This window comes from Aythya ferina, assembly GCF_964211825.1.
Source record: "Aythya ferina genome assembly, chromosome: 12".
NCBI classification, from domain to species: Eukaryota; Metazoa; Chordata; class Aves; order Anseriformes; family Anatidae; genus Aythya; species Aythya ferina.
The window spans coordinates 1,249,396-1,263,245 of NC_140308.1; the positions used below are offsets into that span (position 1 = coordinate 1,249,396).

Consider the following 13,850-nt stretch of genomic DNA (forward strand, 5'->3'; position numbering starts at 1 on the left):
CGCTCCGGGACCCGGCCGTGCCCGCGGCCCCGCTGCCCCCCAGCCCCCCGCGACCCAGAGCCGTCACCCTGCGGCCTGCGGGGCCCCTCGGTCCTCCGGGATCCCCTCTCCGCCCCCCGGTCCCCCCCGCTCCGGTGCGCGCCGCCCCCCCCAGTGCATCCCCGGTGCCCCTCAGCACCCCCGGCCCCACAGCCTGCAGCGGGCCCCCCCCGCTACCCGAGGCCCCCGCCTCGCTCCCGGTGCCCCCCCCCGGTCCCCGGTGTGCCCCCCCCGCAGCTCCCGGTGTGCCCGGTGCCCCCCGTTCCCCCCCCCCACCGGGCAGGATGAGCCGCCCCCCCCCCCGGCCCCGGGCCCGGCCCCCGCCCCCGCACCGCCCCCATCCCCGCCCCCGCCGCGGCGGGCAGGAGCGTGCGGGCTGCGGGCTGGCACCGGGCCCGCCCCGCCCAGCACCGGCACCGGCACCGGCACCGGCCCGGCCCGGCCCATGGAGGCTCCGGGAGCGGGCGGCACCGCAGGTGAGCGGGGATGGGCCTGGGGGGGGGGCGGAAAAAAAGCAGCGAAGAGCCCAGCACCGGGGCACCGGGAGGGGTAGCGGGGGGCGGAGGGGCTCGGGAGGGGTGTGGGGGGGAAGGGGGTGTGTGAAAAGGGGGGGTGGGTGTGCAAGGGGGGGTGCAGGGGGGGTGTCAGGGGGTGCATGTGTGCACCGGGGGGTGTAGGGGGTGTCTGTGGGGTGGGGGACTCGTGGGGGGCACATTTTAACCCCTCAGGCCCCCGTTATGGGGTGGGGGGGTTCACCTAGGGCAGGGGGTGCGGTGTGCCCCTCGCACAGGGGGTGCTGGGGGGCTGCCGCCCGCCTGCAGCGCCTGGGAACGGGGGGGGTGGCCATGGGGTGCAGCCGGGGGGGTCCCCGGTGCCACAGCGGGGGGCACGCAGGTGGCATCGAGCAGCACCCGCGCCCACCCGGCCCTCCTGTGTGTGCCCCGCATGTGGCGCTGCCACCGCCCCCACCACGACCCCGCCGTGCCCTCCGGCCACACCGGGCTCTTTAGCGGGGTTGGGGTCCCGTGGAGGTGGCCACAGCCCCCCCGGTTGGGGTGGCCGGAGCCCGGTGCTGGCTCACTCTGCGGTTGACGTGAGTCAGCAGCACACCCGGCCCCGCCGCCGGCCCCGCTCCTCGTCCGTGAGCCCGAGCTGGGGGCTGGCAGCATCAGGCGGGGGGCACGGGGGGATCGCTGCGGTGGGGAGCAGCTGGGTGGTGCCGGGGGGAGCGGGGACGCTGCCACCTCGCTCCGGGCGGTGACACCCCCATGTCACCCTCAGGGGGGTTGTGGTGCACGGGGTGGTGGCCGGGGACAGCCCCACACCTCCCTGGGGATGGGGATGGGTGCGTATGGGGATCCTCCTGGACGAGGAGCGGGGTGGGGACCCGTTTTCCCCGCCGCAGGGAAGGTGGTGGCAGTGGCGGGTGCCCCGTGCCACCGTGTGGGGCCAGGGCACGGTGCACCCGGTGTCGGGGCAGGTGCACAGGCTGCCTGCTGCCAAATCTCCCTGAAATTCCCCATTCCCCATACTGGCTCCTTGGTGCAGGGGCGTTTTGCCCCTTGCCCCACCTCGGGGGGGGTGGAGGTGACCCCCTGCCCCGCCGAGCCCGTCCCCGAGCCCCGTGCCATCTCCCCCAGCAGCAAACCGGTGGCGGGGCCCAGCGGCACGAGGTTGGGGCTGTCCGGGTGCAGCCGTGACACCGGGTGGGCTGGGGGGCTGCCCCACACACGGGGGGCTCTCGGCCCCGCTCGGAGCCAGCCCAGCCCCCCCGGCACGCACCGTGCCGTGTCTGCCCGGCCCCGCCAGCTCTCCCCAGGAGACAAAACGCCTCTTGTCTGGGCTCCGGCCTCCGAACAGGCTGCGCTTTTGTCTCGCCGACACAAAGGGGCTGCGAGGGGCGGGGGGCTGCCGGGGCCCACGGCAGCTGCCTCAGAGCGCTGCCTGTTCCGCGGGGGTCCCGGGGCTGGGGACCCGCAGCCCCCTCAGCTGGGGAGCCCCCGGGTGGGTGACGGGACCGCAGGAGGGAGCTGCCCGCACTGCCCCGGCCCCGCACCGACGTGGCAGGTGCCGGTTCTGCAGAGCTGGGCAAGGAGACGCTGGCCCCAGAGCGAACGGCGGGGACCCCCATCCCCGGGACGGCTGAGGAGACCCCCGACGTCCCCGTGGAGGAGCAGGGCGGCATCCCCATCCCCACCGCCAGCCTGCTGCAGGTCACCGAGCGGAGACGTGAGTGCAGCCCCCGCGCCCCTCTCAGCCCCTTGTCCCTCCTCGGGTCCCCTCCCAGCACCCTTGGGTCCCCCCCGGGCCCCCATCCCCGCGGTGCCCGGCCGTGCCCACCCCCGTCCCGCCGCCCGCAGAGCCGCTGAGCAGCGTGTCCTCGCTGGAGGTGCACTTCGACCTGCTGGACCTGACGGAGCTGACCGACATGTCGGACCAGGAGCTGGCCGAGGTCTTCGCCGACTCCGACGAGGAGAACGCGGCCGGCGAATCGCCCAGCGGTGATTTCGAACCCCCCCCGTCACGCTGCCGTCCTCACGGGGGGGCGCGGGCCGAGCCTGCTGTCCCCGCAGGGCTGCACCCGCAGGCCATGCCGCGGGCAGGGTACCTGCGCTCGCCCTCCTGGACCCGCGCGCGGGAGCAGGGCCGGGACAAGAAGCACCTCAGCGACTCGGAGCTGCAGCCGGGCGCCGTGGACGCCTTCCTGGCGGTGGAGCGGCCGCAGCAGGAGTAGGAGCTGCCCCAGGAGGTGGGGACAGCCCCGGGGACGGGCTCCACGCCGCCGTTCTCCGACCGCATTCCCCACGCCCTGCCCGGGAAAAGCCGTGCGGGGCGAAGGACTCGCTGCTGGGGTGCTCGGGGTGGCCCCAGCCCGCGGGTACCAAGCGATGCCAAAGCCGGTGGCCTGCTGGGGAGGGGGAAGCGGCCCCTCCCGGCCCTGTAGCACAAAGGGGGCCGCGCTGCCCGGCCCCCACCTTCCCCCCCCTGCCGTGCTCCCGTCCCCCGGGAGCCCCGGCTCGGCGGGGCCGGGAGCCGCGCGGTGCCCGCGCTGTGCCACCCGCCACCACGTAGCAGCTGTGTGTACCGGTAAAACCGACAGACCCATGGCCACGGCTCTGCCCCGTCACTGGGAAAAAGGGGGGGTGCGACCCCCAGATTGGGGGGGGTAGCTGCTAGAGGTGGGGGCGGCGTAAAAAGGAGCCTGTGCTGCCTGCGGGGGGAGCACAGGGGAGCAGGGAACAGCACCGGGCATGGGGCAGGCGATGGGGGGGGGGGTGCAGGGCAGCCTGCGTGGCAGGACAGCCAGACCCCGTGCGTGAGGACCCCCCCGGTGCTCCCCCTGAGCCCACCGAAGCCCCCCCCAGCCGGTGATCCCCCCCGCTCTGCCAGAAGCAGCCCCCAGCCGGGGTCAGGACGGCGGCGCTGTGCAAAGAGGCCACGCTGCTGCGACAGAGACCGGGCGAGTGTTGCAGGAGCGGTGTTGGGGAACAGGACACGGGTGGGGGCCACGCGCAGTGGGGGCTTCCACGAGCAGCAGTGAGCAACGGGGGGGGGCCAGCAGCGTGCAGGACCCCTGCCGTAGTGTCACACCCTTAACTCCCCCTCCCCATGCCCCCCAACCCCTCGGCCCAGTCCTTTACTGTGTTAACGTGTGTCCCGCGGTGCAGGGGGCACAAAACCAAGTGGTATTTCCCCCAGACCAGCAGCATCCAAGCAGGTAGTGTTCACCCAGGCAGGGCCATGCACGGTGGCTGCCGGCAGCCCCCCCAGGGCAGGAAGCACCCCCCAGCTCCCGGCTTTTCCCCCCGCGCCCCCTGCCCGGCCCTTTGGGAGCGCGCGGAGACGGAGAGAAATCCAGGGCAGCCTCAGCCCCGTCCTGGCACCCTCGCCCTTCCTGGCAGAGCCCGTTCCTCCTGCTCCGCTGGCACAGAGCCGGGGCCACGGGCTGGGAGCTCGCAGAGCCCACGCCTGGGGTTGGGACCTCCCTAGGGCTCTGCCTCGGCCACCGAGTCCTGGAAGAGGGACTGCTTCCGCAGGCTGAGCCGGGCACACTTGGGGCACGTGGTGGAGTTGTCGTAGTAGCAGTCCCTGCGGGGAAGGGACGCGTCAGGGAACGCCGGGGAGGGTCCCAGAGCTGCCCGGACCCCCCCTCCCCACCACCACGGGACCCGAGGGGAACGCGGCGAGGCACCGGCACCCGGCGTACCTGTGGAAGACGGCGGAGCAGTCGGTGCACACCGAGGTGTGGCTGTCGAAGGGGAAAAGCACGTCGCCCTCCTTGCACAGCTCGCACACGAAGCCTTTGGCCTGGCAGCGCTGCAGCGAGAGGGGGCAGAGGGGGCTCCGGTACCCGGATGCATGGCAGGGACCCCCAAAGACCCCCACGCACGCCCTCCACGTGGCTCTGGCCCCGTGGGGCCATGCCCAAAGCCACCCCGCGGCACGGCCCCGCTCACCTCGCAGTCCAGCTTGATGTGCTTGGCGAAGAGGGTGTGGATCTCGGTCAGGGAGCAGCTCAGGCGCCCGGCCTCGATGTCGATGAGGTCCTGCAGCGAGTACATCTCGTCGTTCTCCACGAAGTGCTGCCGGTCCTGCAGCTGTGGGCGGGCGGACGTCAGCGCTGCGCCCGTCACCGCGCGCCCGGGGCCTCCCTGGCCTCGGCCTCCCTCCTTCCTTCCCTCCCTCCCTCTCGCCCTGACCTGCAGCAGCAGCCGTGCCTCCATCGCCTCCTTGCAGGTGATGAAGTAGGGCTTCATCAGCAGGATGTCCTGGCGCAGCTTCTGCAGGGGGGGGGGACGGGGCAGGGAGGAGACGGGGACAGGACGGGGACAGGGACAGGGTGAGATTGGTGAGGGTGTGGGAGTGGGAGAGGGTAAAGATGGACATGGGATGGGGACAGGAACGGGTTGGGGACAGGGACAAGGCCCTGCTGGGTCAGTCCCAGCCCTGCAGCCCTTCAGGGCCCCCTCACCCCGCCCTGCTCCCCCTTCCCAGCCCCCTCCCCACTTAACGCCATCCCTCCCCCCAGCCCCATTCGGGGGTCCCCGTCCCCCCCATCCTTCCCCCCAGCCCCTGCCCACCCGCGGCCCCACTGCACTCACCCGGATCTCCACCAGCTCCTCCACGTAGTTGAAGAGCAGGGGGTTGATCTCCCGCAGCTTCAGCACGGGCCGCGACACCATCAGCGCCAGGTACCGCATGCTGCAGCGCGACACCTGCGTGCCCGCCACCGTCACCCTGCGCCCAGGGACCCCACAACCCCGGGAGCTGCCCCCCCAGGACCCCATAACAAAGCCACAGCCCCCCAAGTCACCTCCACCCACAGACACAACCCCCAGGGACCCCTCACCCGGTGCTGTGCCTTCCCAAATGACCCCCCTTGGCCTCCCGCAGCCCCCCCCAGCAGCACGGGCACCTTGCGGGGCTCAAAGTCCCAGTTGTGGATGGCGCGGGCGGGGACGACGGCCAGGTCGTTCCAGTGGCAGCTGCTGCAGTAGTAGAGGCCGGTGTAGTCGCACTGCCGCGCCTCGCTGGGCACCCCCCCTGCGGCAGCACACCCGTCGGTACCGGCACCCGCAGCCACCCCGGCACCGCCGCAGGGCGATGCTGGGGTCCCGCACCCACCCCCCCCACAGCCCCCCCGGTGCCTTACGGAGGGCGATGGGTGCCCGGCACTCGGCGCAGCGGTAGTCCTGGCTGTCCAGCCCGCTCTCGGGGCAGATGCTGAGCTGGTACTCGGCCTGGTGGCTCACCTTGGACCTGACGCAGGGCTTGGTGACCAGGGGCAGGCACTTGCTGTGGCACCGGTAGTAGCACCCTGCAGGCGGGCGGCCGTCAGCACGGGGCCAGGGAGGGGATATGGGGGGGGGTGTCGGGCCCCCCGACCCACCTGTGCAGGTGTACCAGGTCTGGATGAGCCCCCAGATGATGGTGCTGCACTTGTCGCACGTCTGCTTGACGCTCTTGCTCTTCTCCTTGTAGAAGCGGTGCTCCAGCACCACGCGGATGTTGGGCTCCTCCTCATCGGGGTCCTGTGGGTGGTGGGGGTCAGCGTGGGCCCCCCCAGAGCCACAGACTCCCACCTTCAGACCCTCAGGACCCCCCCAGGACCCTCAGGACCCCCTCTCCAGGGGCCCCAGAACCCTCAGGGCCCCCAGGACGCCCCCAGGACACTCAGGACCCTCCTCCAGGGGCCCCAGGACCCTAAGGACCCACCCCAGGACCCTCAGGACCCCACTCCAGGGGCCCCAGGACCCTCCCTCTGGACCCTCAGGACCCCCTTATCCAGGGCCTCCAGGACCCTCAGAACCCCCCCAGGACCCCCTCTCCAGGGCCCTCAGGAGCCCCTAGGACCCTCAGAACCCCCCTCTCTAGGGCCCCCAGGACCACCCCCAGGACACTCAGAACCCCTCTCCAGAGCCCCAAGGACCCCCTCAGGACCCTCAGAGACCCCCCCTCCAGGGGCCCCAGGACCCCCCCAGGACTCTCAGGATCTCCCCCAGGACCCTCAGAATCCCCTCTCCATGGCCCCCAGGACCCTCAGGAACCCCCCTCTCTAGGGCCTCCAGGACCCCCCTAGGACCCGCAGGACCCACTTCCAGGGCCCCCAGGACCCTCCCAGGACCCTCAGAACCCCTCTCAAGATTCCCCAGGACCCTCAGGACCTCCCCCAGGACCCTCAGAACCCCCCCAGGACCCCCTCTCCAGGACCCCCAGAACCCCTCTCCATGGCCCCCAGGACCCTCAGGACTGCCCCCACGGCCCCCAGGACCCTCCAACCTGCTCTCCATGGCCCCCAGGACCCTCAGGACCCCCTCTCCAGGGCCCCCAGGACCCTCAGAACCGCTCTCCACGGCCCCCAGGACCCCCTCAGGACCCTCAGGACCTCCCCTAGGACCCTCAGAATCCCTCTCCACGGCCCCCAAGACCCTCAGAGCCCCCCCCCAAAAACCCCAATCCCCTCCCCAATCCCCTCCCCGGCCGCACCTGCAGCTCCTGCAGCTTGAGGCGGAGGTGGATGAGGCGCACCACGGCGTCCTTCTGGCGCTCCGAGTGCTCGGGCAGCGCCAGGATGGCCCGCTTGCACTCCTCGATGGCGCGGCGCAGCTGCCGCACGTCGGGTGCCAGGATCAGACCCTACGGGACGGGCCGGGACGGGGGGGGCGGCTTCAGATCCCGGTCCCCGGTGTCCCCCCACCCCCAGCTCCCGGTCCCCGCACTCACCACGGGCCGCGAGAAGTGGTCCTCGGCCAGCCCCAGGTCCATGGGGGGCTCCGGGCTCTCGGCGTCCCCCGGGCACGGCTCCGGCCGCCGGGCAACCGACGGGGGGGCAGCACCGGGGGGCGGCTCCTCGGGTCCTCCCCCCCCGGCGGGAGGTTCGGGACCCTTGTTGAAGGGGTTGAGGTGAGCCTGGCGGAACCGGGCCAGCTTCTCGTCGTACGCCATCGCCGCCCCGGTACCGGCACCGGCACCGGGACCGGCACCGCGCAGCACCGGCTCTGCGCCGCCCCCGGTCCCGGCCCCTCCCGCAACGCCGGGGCGGGTCCCACCCCCCCCATCATCGCCACTCCCCCCCCGTTCTGCCCCCCCTGGCGGCCGGCGGAGTGCGCAGCGCCCGTGGGGGGGGGCCGGCCCCATAAGCGAGCCCCCAGCCCCACCCCGGCCCCCTCGCCCCATGGGGACCCCCTTCGAGTGGGGTGGAGCGAGCTTTGCGCCTCCCTGCCCCCCAGCCGGGCATTATTCCCCCCCCTCCAGGGCTGTGCACCCCCCCCCCCGCCATCAGCTGGGACAAAAGGGGCAGCAGGGGGCGCCCCCCGAGCGTCGTCTGGGGGGTGACAATGGCTGGGGCACGGCCCCGATGGGTGCTGGTGGTCCCTAACCCCCCCCCCCACGTGTCACTGAGCACCCCCCTCCCACCACCAGCCCAGGCCTCCACCCCCCCCCCTCCAGCAGACACAGACAGGGAAGGAACCGGACAGCAATAAATTTATTGAGTATTCCAAAAAAAATATTAGACACGAACCAGTAAAAAACGAAAAGGGGGGAGGGGGGAGGCCGGGGGGGTCACGGGAGGGGCCGAGCTAACGCAGGGCGGGGGAGGGGAGGGCAGGGGATGGGGGGGAGCAGACACTGAAGGGGCGAGGACGGGGCCCCCCCCGGGAAGCAGCGGGGCCGGCGGGCGATGGCGAGCGGGGCCGGCATCACTTGGCGCCCTGCGCCTCCGACTCCTCCTCGTCGTCCTCGTACATCTCGCCCTCCTCCTCGGCCGTGGCGTCCTGGTACTGCTGGTACTCGGACACCAGGTCGTTCATGTTGCTCTCGGCCTCGGTGAACTCCATCTCGTCCATGCCCTCGCCCGTGTACCAGTGGAGGAAGGCCTTGCGGCGGAACATGGCCGTGAACTGCTCCGAGATGCGCTTGAAGAGCTCCTGGATGGCCGTGCTGTTGCCGATGAAGGTGGAGGACATCTTCAGCCCCCGGGGCGGGATGTCGCAGACGGCCACCTTGACGTTGTTGGGGATCCACTCCACGAAGTAGGAGCTGTTCTTGCTCTGGATGGCCAGCATCTGCTCGTCCACCTCCTTCATGGACATGCGGCCGCGGAAGACGGTGGCCACGGTGAGGTAGCGGCCGTGGCGCGGGTCGCAAGCGGCCATCATGTTCTTGGCATCAAACATCTGCTGGGTGAGCTCGGGGACGGTGAGGGCGCGGTACTGCTGGGACCCGCGGGCCGTCAGCGGGGCGAAGCCGGGCATGAAGAAGTGGAGGCGAGGGAAGGGCACCATGTTGACCGCCAGCTTGCGCAGGTCGGCGTTGAGCTGGCCGGGGAAGCGCAGGGAGGTGGTGACGCCGCTCATGGTGGCCGAGACGAGGTGGTTGAGGTCGCCGTAGGTGGGGGTGGCCAGCTTGAGCGTGCGGAAGCAGATGTCGTAGAGGGCCTCGTTGTCGATGCAGTAGGTCTCGTCCGTGTTCTCCACCAGCTGGTGGATGGAGAGGGTGGCGTTGTAGGGCTCCACCACCGTGTCCGACACCTTGGGGGACGGCACCACGCTGAAAGTGTTCATGATGCGGTCGGGGTACTCCTCGCGCACCTTGCTGATCAGCAGGGTGCCCATGCCCGAGCCCGTGCCGCCGCCCAGCGAGTGGGTGAGCTGGAAGCCCTGCAGGCAGTCGCAGTTCTCACACTCCTTCCGCACCACGTCCAGCACCGAGTCCACCAGCTCGGCCCCTTCTGTGTAGTGCCCCTTGGCCCAGTTATTGCCGGCCCCACTCTGACCTGCGAGGGAAATGAGGGGGGAGGAAAAAAAAGAACAAAAGACATGATGGGTGCTGGGGGGCGACACGGCACCGAGATCTGATTCTGGGACAGGGTGGGGAGCGGGAGCTGCTGGGGCTCAGCGCCGTGAGGACGCACCCACAGACGGCCCCGGGGCCGGACGGGTGAGGGACGCGGCCCCACCGGCACTGCCCCCCCCCCCCAGCCCACGGCACAGGGCGCGGCCGCCTACCGAAAATGAAGTTGTCGGGGCGGAAGAGGTGCCCGAAGGCACCCGAGCGCACGCTGTCCATCGTCCCCGGCTCCAGGTCCACCAGGATGGCGCGAGGCACATACTTGTGAGCTGCGGAGAGACCTCGTGCTGGAGGGGACCCAGCGCCCCCCCGAACCCCCCCCCGGGGTCGCATGCATTGTCCTCAAACCACAGGGGCTCACGGGGCTGGGTGCACGTGCTGCTCCCCCAGACAAAAGGCTCCCCACTGGGTCGGCTGCATATATCCACACCTCCCTCCCAGAACCCTCCCCAGGGTCCCATGGGGCTGGGTGCACCCCTGTCACCCCCCCAAAAAAAAAAATAACCCACAGGGTGCAACACAGCTGGGTGCACGCGCCCAGCCCACCCAAACCACGGGGTCTCATGGAGCTCATTTTCCCTTTTTCCTCCCCCAAACCGCCGGGTCCCCAGGGGCTGGGGGCACGCATCTGTCCCCACCCCACCCTGCAGGGATGCGGGGGGGACACACAAAGGGGGGGCATCGGTGCCCCGGTCCCCGGGGGCTTACAGGAGGCCTCATTGTAGTAGACGCTGATGCGCTCCAGCTGCAGGTCCGAGTCGCCCACGTAGTTGCCGCTGGGGTCTATGCCGTGCTCATCGCTGATCACCTCCCAAAACTGGGGGGGGGGGGGGGGGCACGGCCTTAACGTGGGCGGCGGCCCCGTGCCGGGACCGTGTCCCCCCTCCCCAGGGACCGGCACCGGGGCTGCCGCAACCCGGGACGCCCCCCCGACACCTCGGGAGGGGCGCTCAGCACCGGGGCTGGGCGGGGAAGCCCCGGGGGCGGTGGGTGGGGAAGCACCGGGTGGGGGGGATCCCGCCCCCGCCCCGCACCCCGGGGTGCCCCATGGGGGGTGTTGGTGGAGGGGGGGGGGGGCAGGGGGCGGCGGGGCCCCTCCCGGTACCGGGTCCGCCGCGGGGGCGGGCGCTGTCCGCGGTGCTGAAGGGCGGCGGCGGCGGACAAAGGAGCGGGGCGGGGCCCTTTGTCCGCCCGGTGCGGCGGAAGGAGAGAAAGGAGAGGGGTGGGGGGGGATGGCAGAGCGGGGGGGGGGTTGCGGGGGGGTCTTTGTCCGCCGCTCCGCAGCGCCGGGGCGGTGTCGGTGCCGTGGCGGTGCCGTTACCTTGGCGCCGATCTGGTTGCCGCACTGCCCCGCCTGGATGTGGACGATCTCCCTCATGGTGCGGCCGGGCCGGGAGCGCAGCGGGAGCGGAACCGGGAGCGGGACCGGGAGCGGGAGCGGGAGCGGGAGCGGAGCGGCACCGGCAGCGCGGGGGGCGGCCCCGCCGCCGCCGCCGCCTTTATAGGGGCCGCGCGCCGCACCGGGCCGGGCGCTGACGTCACCGCCGCGCCGTGGCCAATCAGCGCCCGCCGCCGCAGCCCTGCAACAGCCCTGCGGCACCGGCACCGGCACCGGCACCGGCACCGGCACGGCCCGGGGTAGCCCGGGATGGCCCGGTCCGGCATGGTCCGGCACGGCCCTGTATGGCCCGGCACGGCTGCTCCGTGCTCAGCCCGCTCCCGGTGCCGCGGCACCGCCCAACCGGAACATCCCCGGTACCGGGGGTCGTTGCCACACCAGCACCCCCCCACCCACCCACGGACACGCACGGGGAGGGTGGGGAGGGGGCTCCGCAGCCGCTGTGGGGGAGGGGAGGCGGCACGCCCACCCACGGACACGCGTGGGGGGACCCCGGCCCCCGCGGGGGGAGCACGGGCCCCGCCCGACCCCACGGGGATTGGGGCCACACCGGCTCCCGGAGCCGGTCCGAGCATCCTCGGGGCAGCGGGGCCCGGCCCGGTGCTGCCCGGGGGGCTCCGTCGGGGCCGGGGGGCTGTGTCCCGGCGCCGGTCCCCCCCCCCGCGGGCCGGCAGCGTGCGCGGCCGCAGAACAAAGGCGGCGGCGGCGCGGGGCTGCCTTTGTCCCCCCGGGGGCGGCCGCGCCCCGCAGCCCCCCGCTCCAAAGCCCCCCGGGCCGGCCGGGACCCCCCCAGCCCCGCCGGTGCCGGTAACGGGAAGCGATCGTTCCGCGGATAAAGGGCGGGGGCGGCCCGCACGGAGGCTCCCGGTGCCCCGCGGCGCTCGGGGCCGCACGGCGGTGCCAGGCAGAGCGTCACTGCAAAGAGCCTTTATTCGGTACCGCGAGGCCGGGCAGCCCTCCGGCACCCGGCCGGGTCGGGGAGGGACGCGCCGCGGGGCGTCCGTCCGTCCGTCCGTCCGTCCGTCCGTCTGTCCGTCCCGGTGCCTACCAGGAGCACAGCACCACCTCCCGCAGCGTCCGCCGGAGCTCCTGGCTCCGGAAGGCGTAGATGAGGGGGTCGACCACCGAGTTGCAGATGATGAGGATGAGGAAGAGGTTGAAGTAGCCGAAGAAGCAGGTGCAGAAGGGGTTGGTGGGGCAGGTGACGATGAGGATGAGGTGGAAGAAGAAGGGCCCCCAGCAGATGAAGAAGACGCCCAGCAGGATGGTGAGCGTCACGGCTCCCTTCAGGCTGCTGGTGCGGTAGACGGTGGGGTGCTTCTGCTGGCTGGAGATGCTGCGCAGGTGGTGGCGGGCCAGGGCGAACATGTGGATGTAGAGCACCAGCATGAGGATCAGCATGAAGAGGAAGAAGCCGATGAGGCAGAGGAGGATGGCGTTGTTGCGGTAGTAGGTGATGAAGACGGTGCTGGAGACGGTGCTGGCCAGCCAGACGCTGGCCATGGTGACCACGGCCCGCTGCAGCGTCATGATGCTGTGGTAGCGCAGGGCGTAGAAGATGGTGATGTAGCGGTCCACGGCGATCACCCCTAGGAAGGAGAGGGAGGACACGACGGAGCTGCAGATGAGCATGTCGATGATGTTGTCCATGTGGCGGATGATGCTGGCGTGGATCACCAGCACGCCATGCTCCATCAGCAGCATGAAGAGCGTCTCCGCCAGGTTGCTGACGCTCACCAGCATGTCGGAGACGGCCAGGCAGCAGATGAAGTAGTACATGGGCGAGTGCAGGTTCCTGTTCTTCAGGATGGCGGCCACCACCAGCAGGTTCTCCACCAGGCTCACCAGCCCCAGCGTGAGGAAGAGTTCGTTGGGCACGTCGAGCCCCTGGCACCAGGCACCTCCAGCGCCAGCCGTGGCGTTGCTCTGGTTGCCCTCGCTGGCGTTCCAGGGCTCACGGAGCAGGCGCAGGGGGGCCAATGTTGACATGGCCCCGACCTCAGCCCCGGGGGCTCCCTGGATGGCGGCCGTGGCCCCAGGGCCCCCCACAGCACCTGCAGGCCCCCTGAGTGCCCGGCTGGCCCCGCCAGCACTCCCGCAGCACCCAGCTGCGAGGTCAAGAGGACATGGGCACCGCGGCGCCCCGAGTGCGGGGGAGATGGGGAAAGGCCCCCCCGCCCCACCAGCGTCCCACTGGTGTTGCAGCCGCCCTCCTCGCCAGCCCTGCCCGGCGTCCTCAGAGCTCAGCAAGGGCTCGGCGGCGGTTATGGGGAAGAAAGGGCCCTTTCTCTGCACCACTTTAAAGCTGTCTCCCTCAGCTCCTCCTCCCGAGGAGGGTGGGCACGCACATGACAGCCTGTGCCCCAGCAGCTGGGGCAGCCGTCACCGAGGCTGGGGCTGCCGGACCCCAGCACTGCCCCGGGGCACCGCGTGCATTGGGGCCCCTGCGCACCCTGGGGGCCACACGCCACGGCCTCCGTGTGCCAGAGGGGTGCTCTGCGCCCTGCGGGTGCCGAGTGCACTGGGGGACTGTGCACATTGGGGTTCCCATGCTCCCTGGGGTCCTGCATGCCCCCGGGGCTTCCACGTGCCTTGCGGACCCCAGTGGGACCATCCCCATGGCAGGGACACCACGAGGGGCAGATCTTGCCCGCGGCCATGGACGTGTCCCCCCCGTTGCACCCAGGTGTTGCGTTGCGGAGCAGCGACGTGTCCCCCGGAGACTGTCAAAGGCACAATTGAGCACGGTCCCACTCCGTGACCGGCTCACAGCATCTCCCACAGCCCAGTGCCACAGCAAGCCTGGGCAGGCTGGGGGATGCGGGACGCATCTGACCATCATGTGCCTTTGGCTCGCTGTTGATGCCTGGAGCTGCTCAGCCACCAAAGAGCCATTCAGGGCTCCATGAACGGGCCGTTCACACCCGATGCTTCCGCTCCTTCCCGCTGGGTGCCGGGGCCTCCCCGGGGCTCAGAGCTGCCCCCGGTCCCGTGTGCGTGGAAGTGGCTGCGTGCAGGGCTGGTGCCCGTGCTCAGCAGGGAGCAGGAGACATTTTAACAC

At 71.7% G+C, this 13,850-nt stretch overlaps 4 protein-coding genes across 4 annotated transcripts; 1 reads left to right on the forward strand and 3 right to left on the reverse strand.

The window, feature by feature from the left end:
* Positions 1-353: 353 nt before the first annotated feature.
* Positions 354-3,146, forward strand: DBNDD1 (dysbindin domain containing 1). The gene is made up of 3 exons (XM_084533458.1): positions 354-515; positions 2,122-2,268; positions 2,400-3,146. The coding sequence occupies exons 1-3, from the start codon at positions 485-487 to the stop codon at positions 2,771-2,773; spliced, it is 552 nt and encodes a 183-aa protein (XP_084389584.1). The 5' UTR covers positions 354-484; the 3' UTR covers positions 2,774-3,146.
* Positions 3,147-3,484: 338 nt separating this feature from the next.
* DEF8 (differentially expressed in FDCP 8 homolog) lies at positions 3,485-7,561 on the reverse strand. The gene is made up of 10 exons (XM_084533457.1): positions 7,264-7,561; positions 7,027-7,176; positions 5,930-6,071; positions 5,693-5,857; positions 5,456-5,583; positions 5,142-5,255; positions 4,740-4,820; positions 4,497-4,637; positions 4,247-4,356; positions 3,485-4,128 (listed from the first exon to the last, which is right to left on the reverse strand). The coding sequence occupies exons 1-10, from the start codon at positions 7,483-7,485 to the stop codon at positions 4,026-4,028; spliced, it is 1,356 nt and encodes a 451-aa protein (XP_084389583.1). The 5' UTR covers positions 7,486-7,561; the 3' UTR covers positions 3,485-4,025.
* A 446-nt stretch (positions 7,562-8,007) lies between these two features.
* Positions 8,008-10,853, reverse strand: TUBB3 (tubulin beta 3 class III). Its single transcript, XM_084533730.1, has 4 exons — positions 10,712-10,853; positions 10,099-10,207; positions 9,549-9,659; positions 8,008-9,316 (listed from the first exon to the last, which is right to left on the reverse strand). Exons 1-4 carry the CDS (start codon positions 10,766-10,768, stop codon positions 8,241-8,243), a joined length of 1,353 nt encoding a protein of 450 aa, XP_084389856.1. The 5' UTR covers positions 10,769-10,853; the 3' UTR covers positions 8,008-8,240.
* Positions 10,854-11,833: 980 nt separating this feature from the next.
* On the reverse strand, positions 11,834-12,778 carry MC1R (melanocortin 1 receptor; the record flags this gene model as incomplete). The annotated part of the gene is made up of 1 exon (XM_084533427.1): positions 11,834-12,778. One exon carries the CDS (start codon positions 12,776-12,778, stop codon positions 11,834-11,836), a length of 945 nt encoding a protein of 314 aa, XP_084389553.1.
* Positions 12,779-13,850: the final 1,072 nt, after the last annotated feature.

Bases quoted from the DNA above. Each gene is read 5' to 3' on its own strand.
- DEF8 (XM_084533457.1), bottom strand. From the start codon at position 7,485: ATGGCGTACGACGAGAAGCTGGCCCGGTTCCGCCAGGCTCACCTCAAC. The intron at 5,858-5,929 runs GTGGGTCGGGGG...GCCCGCCTGCAG, and splicing joins GACCTGGTACACCTGCACAG to GGTGCTACTACCGGTGCCAC. The intron at 4,129-4,246 runs GTACGCCGGGTG...CCTTCCCCGCAG, and splicing joins TGCTCCGCCGTCTTCCACAG to GGACTGCTACTACGACAACT.
- DBNDD1 (XM_084533458.1), top strand. From the start codon at position 485: ATGGAGGCTCCGGGAGCGGGCGGCACCGCAG. The intron at 516-2,121 runs GTGAGCGGGGAT...CCGGTTCTGCAG, and splicing joins GGGAGCGGGCGGCACCGCAG to AGCTGGGCAAGGAGACGCTG. The intron at 2,269-2,399 runs GTGAGTGCAGCC...CGCCGCCCGCAG, and splicing joins GCAGGTCACCGAGCGGAGAC to AGCCGCTGAGCAGCGTGTCC.
- TUBB3 (XM_084533730.1), bottom strand. From the start codon at position 10,768: ATGAGGGAGATCGTCCACATCCAGGCGGGGCAGTGCGGCAACCAGATC. The intron at 10,208-10,711 runs GTAACGGCACCG...CCCCCCCCCCAG, and splicing joins GCAACCAGATCGGCGCCAAG to TTTTGGGAGGTGATCAGCGA. The intron at 9,660-10,098 runs GTAAGCCCCCGG...GTCTCTCCGCAG, and splicing joins CTACTACAATGAGGCCTCCT to CTCACAAGTATGTGCCTCGC.